Source organism: Rhamphochromis longiceps, linkage group LG15, assembly GCF_057381845.1.
Source record: "Rhamphochromis longiceps isolate RC_006_pf linkage group LG15, R_longiceps_female_GT1.1, whole genome shotgun sequence".
Lineage (NCBI taxonomy): Eukaryota > Metazoa > Chordata > Actinopteri > Cichliformes > Cichlidae > Rhamphochromis > Rhamphochromis longiceps.
Genome location: NC_140571.1, coordinates 10013641 through 10025285, shown reverse-complemented (window position 1 = coordinate 10025285; position 11645 = coordinate 10013641). Strand labels below are relative to the sequence as shown.

Below are 11645 nucleotides of genomic sequence, written 5' to 3'. Positions count from 1 at the left end.
AGCAGGGTCTCGGAGTACAGAATAGCATTTACTTGTATTGTTTACCATTAGTTGTTATATCCAGGGTTATAGTATTAATATGGATCTAATTTGCCTTAAAGAGTCCACTGACAGATTTTTTTTTTTTTTTTTTTTTAACTGTTTTATTTATGCACATAAGCACGTCATCATAAAACAGGAAAAAACTATGGCAACAATAGAGTCGGATTACAATCCTTATGGTCACAGCCCTGACTAACTTTGAAACATTAACTTTCACTACTTCAAAGTGCTACAAGAGCTTTTATAACCCACAGCCCTGTAAAATGACTGTAAAGTGTATCACCCGATGGAAGAATCGCTTCCTTTGTCTCTGTGTTATCCCTTTCTCTTCGCTTTGCGTCTCTCTATGTTAATCCTGTAATCTGAGAGCCACTTCAGCACTGCTCCCTCAGCCATGTGACATTAATGCTCCAGAGGCAATGCCTTTGTCATATCTCGACATGCAGTCGTGTAATTTAAATGCACATGAGCACAAACACATCAGAGCAGAATAGCTCTGCTGCTTTAACACTGCAGCTTTGACACCGACTTTCTGATGGCTCTCCATTGACTGGCAGCCAATGGGGACCGATTGATTTTAATCTCCATTAAACCTGCCAGTCAACATTTCTCTCACGGCCTAGTTTTTTTCTGATAAGTGTCCAAGTTATCATCTGTTTACTCATTGTGTGCTCAGGGTGCTATTAAGTAATTGGCACAATGATAGCTATGTATGGTATCCAACTGTGCAAGATACCACTATGCCATTTGTACCACATCTAAACCAGGGAAAATTAGTCACACACCATTTAACATTTCCTTCTTGCTAGGAGAAAAGCCTTAGCAACACACACTAAAGCTACATTACAAAATGTTATTAATGCCACTCTTAATGCTGTTAATGTTGTGACTGTGACCAAATGTGCCTCTGATGTTGAATCATTTTTCATTTGCACAAGTTAGGCAAACTGTTGAAATACTGGTTTGATTGCTGGTTTCTAGCTCAGCAGCTCTGGGCTAAGGTTGTTTTTTGGCAAAATGACTTCCTCCAACCTTATTCTATGTCCTCAGCTTCATTTGCAGCTGTCCATACAAATCCAAAATATTTTTGTCAGTGCAGGGCACAATAATCCTTGGGCTTTTAGTTAAGCATATTGCAGAGAGTGCACTTGGCAAACCATGAACTGTGCCTCCAGTATCAGTGGAGCAGATATAGTTTTCAAAAGAAATGTTGCTGTGTGCAGCAGCATCTTATAGCTGGGTCCATGACCTGGAGTTGCTTTGCGTTGAAAATACTTCGACAAGATGATCATCAAATCGTAAGTCTGATCCATCCCAAATCCTAAATCGGTAAAGAAGATTAAACTTCTGTGCACCAAATACCTTTCTGCTCCGCCCATAACACTGCTACAGCTATACCCTGTATAGCCAACCGTGCTTCTACCAGCTGTGCCATTTTTTTTTTTTTTTTTTTTTTTTTTTTCCACAAACATCTGATGAAATTATTTGGGCTCTTTAGATGTTGATGCAACAGATGTTTGTGGGTTAGTGGAAAGACATTGTGTAAGAACAGCATTATACTGATGCAATTTTTCTAGGAGAAATACTATTTTTATTAACACCCTGTACACGCTGTAAGGAGTTCAAGAACACTGTTAGATGGATGTCCCTGATGCAAGGAGAGATTCAATGTTTCTCTGAAGGACAAAGGTAGATTATAATTATATTACATATTGTTATCCTGTTGCCAAATCTCCTTAACCAAATCAAGGTAGACGGTGTACAGTGCTGCCAAATATATTCTGTGTATTGATTCTGAGTAGAGTCTTAATACATATGTTGTTCAAGGTTTCCTTGGCCTTACTAAAGAAACACAGGAGAGATTCTCATCTCTTTCAGCATGAATGCAGCCTGTGATTTAGGTCAATATTATTCACTGTAGAAATCAAAAAATTAAAACTACATCTCAAAGCTAGAAACTCCTGAGAGATGCCAGCTGTTGCAGAAGAAGGTATTTCACACATCTGTTTTCAATACACTGCTGTCCACTGTGTTCTCGTTCCAAGGTTGAATTCCTTCTCCAAGTCAAGCACAATCTGGGTTATTAGCATCAGCTTAAAGTTGACCTCTTTTTGTGTGAAAATTAAACAAGGCTACTGATTTATAACAATTAATTTTGGATCGACTTCTGTACCTGTCACTCATGTAGCATCAGGAAAATCTGGCACACTGAGCCTTTTACGGTTAACGGCAGAGAATCCTAAAGAGGTTAATAAACTGACGGAACAAAATCAACAAAGAAAGATGTGACAGCTGGATGAAGTGTCAGGTCATCCTTAAATTCTTTAGTTTTCCCTGCACATGTTTAGTAACGTGAGCCTCTTTGTGTTTAGCTTAAGATGCTCTTCTTACTTCTGCCTTTTCTCCAGTGGACCTGACAGTTGTGCAGGTTTTAATGGAGAGGTCTTGGGCAGGCACCATGGGCGGGCTCACACTCACTTCGCAAACACTGGGATTGTTTTTACAGTTTGGACTCATGCCAGGTCACCCGCCAAACCACATGGTCAAGAAAACAACGAGACTATCCACAGACAGAAATCTCCTTCACACAAAGAGAGAAGTGTTTGTTAGGAAATGGGTGGGCGGGTCTAGTTATTGGATGTGTATGAATGAAGGAGTACAGAAGAATCTGGGTTAATCTGTATGCATCTGCCTACAAAAGGCATGTTTCTCTGTTAAAGTCCAGGACTTGATTTATTTCAGGATGAATAGCATTCTTCTTGATCATATGAACAATGGGACTGCTACATGGCACCACCATCAACTTTCAGACTCTTAACATTTCAGACATACTACTACATGGATAATTACTGGATATGACCACTAATTTGGCTGTTACTTCTTGGACAGTTAAGATCAGTTCAGCTGGCTAGGCTGTACGTGACCTGTAATTAAAGATAATCTGTTGCTCCCTCTCAGTTAGAGCAGGTGACAGTGGAACGTGTTGTAGTGTGGGTGTTGTTCAGGGTCACAAGACTCACCTGGCTATGAGAGGAATGTTGTCCTGTTGCAACAAGCCTCTGTTAGGTTCGACACCTTGACCGTCTGACAGACAGCCTCCGGGGACTAATGTGAGCGCAATCAGGTCTCAGAGGGTAAACAATTCCAGCACAAAGTCTTCACAGACATCAGATGGTCTCCATGTTCAAACACTCCCGGTGACCTTCTTCGGATGAGTGAGTCGTGGCATATCCTCTGGCTACTGTAGCTGGATGGGGGACCAGCTTTGTCCCACTCTGGCTCACAAGTTTAAACATAGTTTAGCTAATGGAAAAAAATGGGCAGCTTTGTGTACTAATATGGTCAAAGAAGCCTTTGAAAGGCTTCTTCCCTTCATGCTAGAATAGATGGTGAGTGTGAAGCCAAGCAGCTGCTGCCGAGGCCTCCAGTAGTCAATTTAGAAAAGTCAAGGATGTGTCAAAATAAATATACTATTCAGTGTGTTAATAAAAGAGAGCGGCTGTGTACTTTATCCCACGTGTGGCCATTTGGCCTCAGGCACCGTGTATTTCTAGTGGTACTGTATGCTTTTCATTCACTCTGTTGTATATTTCGGTACGTTTGCTTTCTTTTTTTCTTTAGAAAAGAGTGATTATTGTTAAAGTGGAATACATGTTATGACTAGTATTGTTTGACAGTTTGTCCAGTTAATTGTAGTCTGTTGGCTTTCAAGAGCAAAAAGCAGTGATGTGGACAAGTATCTAGTGCTTCGGATTTGTCAGAGTAGCAGTTCGTTATAAACGCAGTCTGCCTTGAGACAAAATTTTAAAAACCAATTTGTTTAGAAGTTAAATTATATCTTATGTTACTGCTTGTGTTAATTATATCTCTTTTAGAGGTTTGCTCCTTTTGTTGTTGTTAGAATCGGCACATCTTAAAGGAGTTATTTGGTGCTTAAGAATAAAAATGATAGAAGGCGACAAATTTTTCTGGTGGTTGGAAAAAGTTGCTGACATCCGTAATTTAAAAAAAAAAATAAAAAAATAAAAATACAGCTGCTGGATAGAGGAAACCCATATGAACCAAAAGTGCCAAAAATGGGACAGTGATGCTATCGGGCCCTATTTAGGTTGACCAAAGACATTGCTATAGGAAATGCCCTCACTTTCTCCTTTGGAAGAAATAACTAGTTTGTTTCCTCGGCTCGCTGAGAATAGCGACCCACAATCTTCGATTACCGCTAAGGACGTGACCTGACCAGACTAAATTTAAAAATGCTTCACACTGAACTTGATGCATTCAGTCTGTGTGGAGCATTTGACTTATAGGAAATCACTGGAAAAGGTCAAGTGAACAGGGTTATAATCTGCTGGGCTATTGGTCACCACGACAAGACGTCCAGACATTTCTGCAGTTCAGCACAACCTCTGTGGTTTATGATGCTGAGCCTCACACCACAGTGTAGGGACAGTGTAGAGATATTTTTGTGGTATGCTGACGACAGCATACTTGCGGATATCTGGACATCTCTTTTTTTATTTCCCAGACAGCAGATATGTCCCTTGTGCACTTGATTTCCTTGTTGAAGATAAACCATCGGGTTAGCGAGCACACTCTGCAACTTTCTTCTCTCTTTGTCACGTTTAACATGATTATTATACTTGTACATGTGTTCCAGGTTGTTCTGGTTTTTTTTGGGGGGGGTTTCCTAGTGAGTTTTGATGTTTGTTTTTCTTTTAAAATCTTACCTTATGTTTTACTTTGAGGCTTTAGCAACAACCTTAGCATCTGTCACCCTTGGCTGAAAGCAGAGAGGCAAATGTTTCAAGCACAGTTCAGTCTGGTCACAGGTCAAAGTACAGTCTGAGTGAGATGACTGAAGGGCTCTGGTCTTAACCTCCTAAGACCCGAACTCTTTCATGGCATGCATTTTTAATTTCTCTTTGATATTGGGGCTGACTGGGACCTGATGAATGTTAAAAACAAAGAATTACCTGATTTTATTTTTATTTTTTTAATTTTTATTATTTTTCTGTTTTTACCTGATTTTTACTCCTGAGAAAAATGAGATCCACATATGAAGACATTCGTTTGAAATTTTGATTGAACAGTGTCAGTATAATGTCCTCGTAAGTCGATATCAGGCTTTTGTAGAGCAAAGTATTTTGGTCCAGGCAACCCCAAATGTGATGTCCACATATGTGGACACCAGGGGCCTGTTCTTCGTACGTCGCTTACTACATCCAAGATCAAATGACACATCCAAGACCAAACCATCGCGCTAACCGTGAGCTCGCTAATCCGGTTCCCCGAACACGCCTGCTGTTGACGATTAGTACAGCTGGACGCAGTAATGTGACATCACTGGGTGTCGTAAAAGGGGCTACGCATCGATAGTAGAAACATTGATCGGCAACCCGCTGATTGGTCGGCGAAAATGTCGAAGGGGCGTGCTCGGTATTTTCCGGCAGCAGAGCAAGAACTCATGAGTGAGGGATTTCAGGAGTTTCAGAGTTTAATTAAAACGCAAGAGAACACTGCAAAGGCTGCAGAAGCAAGGAGAGAGGGCTGGCAGAAAGTTGCTGACAAATCAAACTCGTAGGTAATTTAATAATAATACTGATAATAATGGATTGGGTTCATATAGCGCTTTCCAAGGCACCCAAAGCGCTTTACGATACCACTATTCATTCACTCCCACATTCACACACTGGTGGAGGCAGCTACGGTTGTAGCCAGGCTGCCATATCGCGCCATCGGCCCCTCTGGCCAACACCAGTAGGCGGTAGGGTAGATCTATCATATGACACTATATTGTCCAATATCATATGGCATTATATTATATTATAATATGTTATATTATATCCCCTTTCACATTAGAGCCACAACAGGACCCACTAGAACATGGGAACAAGTAAAAGTGGAATACAGGAGTATTCTACAGAATGGTAATATTTATCTCTTAGATTGCTTTTCGTCTCTTGGCAAGGTAATACTGGCCTGTAATACTCTGTTAGTTTGTTCATAACAGCAACCAAGAAAAGGGCAGAGGAAAAAAAGACAGGTGGTGGTCCTGCACCCCCTCGTCAACAAGTTGGTTAAGTAAATAATACCCTCACGGGAATATCGATATCTCTCAATGAGCACACTGTCGCGCTGAGCTAAAGGATCCTGTCTATCCCGCAATATACGCTGAATTCTGAGGACTCTCCTTATCAATCTTGCACCTTCCGCAATGGGCTGCTCGCGTATACGGACAGGACATGGCTGCGACAGGCTTCCCAAATCCACCTTCGCTTTTATAGCCGTGGTCTCTCATCTTGATTACACGAAGTAATTTACAATTACTACTCTGAAATATGAATTACATCTGTAATAATCACATACATGTAATAGAATGTTAATAGTACATTTCCCTTTTTTAGGGAATGACCTGTATGTATCTGTGTGAAATCAATAAAAGGATCAAGTGCTGCATTATCTTTAGTTACATTGATGTTATTTATTTATGGTGAAACAGTGGTGGAATATCGCTGTTGCTTTCGTATAAATGAAGCGGACATACCTGCGTGGCCGCGATCTAATCCTGTTTACATAAAGTAAACCTGCTCCCGAGCAGGTTTACGCTTACGGCTCTGTTGCTATGACAGCAAGTCCCGGATGAGCTTCGGGGAACCGAACGATCCGGGATCACGCGAAATCGTCAACAATCTAATCCAGCTAACTTACTTAGCGAGGTACGAAGAACAGGCCCCAGGTCCTAGGAGGTTAAACAAGACTAAAGATTTAAACTTTGAAAGTTTAGCTGTTACAGATTGTCCCTCAGAGCCAGAGTTTTAACATCACAATGGCACTTGAGGAAGTGTTGGGGAATTTCCAATGTCATCAGGTTTTATCTTGTCATGATTATTAAAATTTGGACAATAAATCTGTCAGTTGGATATTTTTGTCAGAACCAAAGTAGTCAAATAGCAACCTAAAATATACTGTATCTGGTATTTGGGGGGAGGGGTTACTTAAATGATCCCAGATTTGTATTTATTTATTTATTTATTTATTTATTTTTAAATAATCTTCCTCTTGTAAAACTTTCATTGATATGCTGAGACGGTCGTCAGCAATGCTGCTCGTTTGGGACAGCTGAACTCTGTGTATTTTTATCTGTGATAGACAGGCAGGGCAGATAGTTGAGTAGGATTGTGCACATTTCCTACGTTACTGTGGAAACTTACAGCTGCTACAGACCAAACCAAATGTGTAGCTTGTACTGCAGCAGCCAGAAAGTAGAGTCACGTGATTGGATCATCAGGAAGATTGAAGCATTGTATATTCCAGTTTGACATAGTCTCTAAATGTTTTAAATCTCCCCCATCATTAGGTCAGTATGCAGACTGATTTGTACAGCAGCTCAGGGATTACTAAAAGGCCTGCTTTAGCTTTCCCCCCTTCACTGACCAAACCAGTCTCTAAAGACCAGAAGGTATCACACACTGCTCGCCACGGTCATTGTAAACACTCCCTTCTAATTACTACTCGTTAGATCTTCAGAGAAAAGCCAATCCTGAATAGGAGGAATTGGACACGAGAAGACCTGAATTTGCTAATCCAGTCAAATTATCTCCCCCCTTTCAAGTGTCACACTCTCATTGCAGGGCTCTATTGAGTAAATGATATAACCGAGTCTTTTGGGGGCAGAGGACATTGTACTTTCCTTTCAAAAATCATGACCCTACCTCATTAAACATTAGCAGAATCAGAGGTTCATGTTGTAGTACAGTACAATTGTGGCTGGAAGCTTGCTGTGGTTTAATTGAAGAGAACAGAAATTATCAGTCTTTGTTTTTAGCACTTTTCAAATTGTCTTAATTGTGTTTTATTCTTTTTGAAAAGCCAGTTTAACTATGCAGCACAGTGGGGTGGTGGCTAGCTCTGTTGCCTCACAGTAAGACGGTCCTGAGTTTCCTAAGCTATACTGAGTTTGACTCCACCATCTGGCCAAGATCTTTCTCTGTGGCATGCACTCTAACTGGGTACTCTGGCTTCCTCCTTCAGTCCAAAAACAGTAAGCCACTTTTATGCAGTTAGTTGGGTCAGGTTAATTGGTGATTCTAAATTGCCCACAAAAAATTGAATTGAATGTGAGTGGAAATGGTTGTTTGCCTCTCTGTGTTATCCCTGTGTCAGATTGGCAATCTGTCCAATGATAGCTGGGATAGGATAAGGATAAGTGGAAGAGAATGGATGGATGGACAGTTTAACTAATGTGGTCAATACGTCACTCTAATTTGGTCAAGACTCACTGTCCCCTCTTTGTGTCTACAGTGCTCTCTGACGGAGACCAAACTCTGAGGTGGAGGAGGCTGTAAAGAGGTCCTGAAGGAGCCTCCCCCCCTCCCTGCCTGACCAGTTAGACATTGGATCGCCATGCCTCCTCGGAAGCGTGGTGGGGGTAGCGGTGGTGGCGGCGGTCGCAGCGGCTTCTCCGCCATCTTCTGTTGTTTTAACAACAGAGACCATCCAGAGATCACCTACAAACTGCGGGATGACTTTGCTCTGCAGTCCATGGAGCCATCACTGCCCATGCCGGGAAATGATGAGCTGGATAGCATGTTCGCCGAGTTGGTGGTAAGACACTGTTCCATTTAGTTTTTTGTTTTTTGCACATCTAAACACTTACAGAAATCAGTAGGTAATCCTGATGTGTCTTATTCAGGATTACTTACTGGAACTTTTATTGTCATGAAAGTATTAAAAATAAAGGTTTCTAGCAAGTTTGAATTCCAGCGCTTCTTTAAAATAAAAGGCCAGTACTTAGCACTGTATCACTGGGCCACCTTGGGATAATTATGACCTTTAAAAACCACCCTATCATACAAATCAAGACAATTTACAATGAAATACTTGAAATATTTTCCAAACTGACTTAAGTGGATGTTTTAAATTGGCTCTAAAATATATTCTTACTACATTGTTTACCCTGTCTGTTACATTTTAAGGCATTCCCAAATAAACTGCCACTTCCTCCCAGTTTAAACTTACACTAACTTGTGAATAACAGGGCCAGACTGCCTTTTTTCCCTGTCTTATTGTCACTTCTAATTTGTCGTGCCCTCCTCTCGCTCTCTCTTCTGGCCCCGTTTCCTCTCTCATGGTTGCCACAGTAATCTAAGCATGACATTTTTGCACATCAATAGGCCTTATTCAGGAGCTCTTAATGCCTCGGCCTCCTCCATCTGCTAATTGCTTGTTTTTGTCTACCACTCTTTATGAAGACATAATTGAGTACGTTGAGTGTAACGACAAAGAGGCTTTCAGTTGCTCTGTTTACTAGAAGAAAACAGCCACGTGCTTTTCTTTTCACCCAGTATGAGCCACCATGTGCTTGTATAATCAGAATGGGTTTGCTGGGGGGAAAAAAAGACTCATGTTGGGGAAACAGATTTTGAACATCTGCTCTGTTACGATCAGTTAAACTCGACCTTTGAATTTGAAATTTACTCAGACAGTCAGGTGAAGCTACTTTTCCTATCATGCGTTCATACCCAACATAAAACACATACATGCTTTTTATGATTTAGGGAGTAATTGAGTCATTTCCCCAAACACACGTGGCCCTTTTACTGAGGATGTCAATAGGGACTTGATCATTGCACATATTGATTCACCAGGCCTACATTCTTTAGCAAATGAAACCCCCAAAGGCACATCCCATGATGACTAGTTGTCATTAAAATATTTTGCAATTATTCTGTTGGGTAAACTGCGTTAACATAATCTCTATTTCTCTATAACTTCCACTGCCTCTTTCACATATAGTCATTCAGCTACAGTTCAGCACAAAAAGCCCATAAATCCCTCAGATAAGTTACAGATCTTGCTGATAATGTCTCAGTCAGTTTTTTTTTCCTGGTATTTAGTCAAACGCTTCCCAAAAGCACCCTTTACGCGCCTCTGTGAAATGTCTTTTATGCGTTGTGACACATGTTGTTTCCAGATGTTTGTTACCACATATTGAGCAGGCAAACCACACCTTATCTTTTCCCCATTACTCACACATCTAAAGCCGGGAAGACATCTGATTTGTTTCAAAATCGCACTGAATATATGATGAGACCATCCAGTGATACTATGAAGAGATTGAGCTAAAAACAGCTAACAGAGCTGCTCTTCACTTATGTTTTGTTTGGTTTGATGTCAGTTGTTTGTAAATTTGCAGGATGATGGTTTTGAGAAAGATGCTCGATATTTTAACACTCGAGTTATCAATACGGGTTTCATAATCTAACGTTCAGCGATTTGTTACTGTGACTCAGCACCAACATTTCTTAACCTTTTTCTTCTTTTTCATCTTCATTTTGCAGGATGAGCTTGATCTTACAGAGAAACACAGGGAAGCCATGTTCGCACTGCCTGCAGAGAAGAAATGGCAAATCTACTGCAGCAAAAAGAAGGTAAACAGATCTCTGTTGGCTGCATAGCACATTACACTGTATCAGCCTTCATAGACTCGCTGCTGTCTGCCTTTTTTTTTTTTTTTGGTGGGGGGGGGCTACAAATATCCCAGTAGCCAATTTTATGTAATCTCCTCCCTCATTGATTTGTTGATCCCTTGAGCTGTGTGTTTTCTGAGTCTTTTATCGCTGGATCCCTATGCTTACTGCAGACCATTTTATTTTGATGTAGTGAATATGTCACTGCTTACAGTAATATTCAGGACAGCATTGTGAACCACCTTTTGCTAATTTAATAGTGTGCCTCCTTAGGAATTCAACTTGACAGATAATTAAAATATAAAGGGTAGCTGAAAGGGTGTGTTAATGGAAACTAGCAGTTAAAGTTGACGTACGTCTGTACTGGTTTTAATCTCTCACAAAAGAGGGAAGTGGCTAAATAACATGAGGGAAGTTTGATACTACGCCAGTGCAGTATATTTAAGGCTTCTGCCAGAAACCGGTTAGTCTGCAGTGTTCTCATCTAAATTATCAAACCATTCCTGTAATGTAGAGGCTTCGGTACTATGCCTTCCCCACAGTACTGAAGTAGTTCTGGTATCTGCAATATTTTGCTTTAAGAAATAAGTAACTTACATTTCAGACTTTATTAGGATCAAAACTTGGGCTCATTTTCATTGCATCTGCCTACTGTTTGTATAGCCAATTAATGTATTGCTTATGCAAGCCATTATCAGTCAAACAGATAGCTAAACATTTCAAACAAAGCACATCATTCCCATTCCACAAAGTGCTTGTAATATCCCAGCATTAATCCCCTGTTCTGTTATACATCTCTTGAGTTACAGTCACTTTCTCCCTCGCTACAAAGTAAATCTTTTCTACTTAAAAAGAGCTCCTTTGTGAATAACTTCCTTGAGCGGATGCTACATGAGGTGCATATAAAAATAGTGCGTAGAGGGAGTAAAGCGAAACCTAAATCTGGCCTCCTACATTAGATAATCCACTAACAGGGAAGGTACTGTCAGAAATGATGAAGTTCTGAAGATTTCAAAGGTCCTATTTTTTTCCCTTTAAATTTTGACAGCGCATTTCCTCCCACACAGTGTGGTTTTTCTCTTCTTCTCTTCCTGCCTGATTCAAAAATGAAGAAAACTTGGCATATTTTTGATT

The 11645-nt window shown here is 40.5% G+C and overlaps 1 protein-coding gene across 5 annotated transcripts in view; it reads left to right on the top strand.

The window, feature by feature from the left end:
* Nucleotides 1-11645, top strand: part of daam1b (dishevelled associated activator of morphogenesis 1b) — a 48363-nt gene that overhangs the window by 20321 nt on the left and 16397 nt on the right. For all 5 annotated transcript variants that reach the window (XM_085382156.1, XM_085382152.1, XM_085382154.1 and 2 more), the window contains exons 2-3: nucleotides 8344-8646; nucleotides 10383-10472. In XM_085382156.1, the coding sequence (XP_085238282.1) occupies nucleotides 8446-8646; nucleotides 10383-10472 (291 nt within the window). In that variant the 5' untranslated portion in view covers nucleotides 8344-8445. The remainder of the gene's footprint in view (nucleotides 1-8343; nucleotides 8647-10382; nucleotides 10473-11645) is intronic.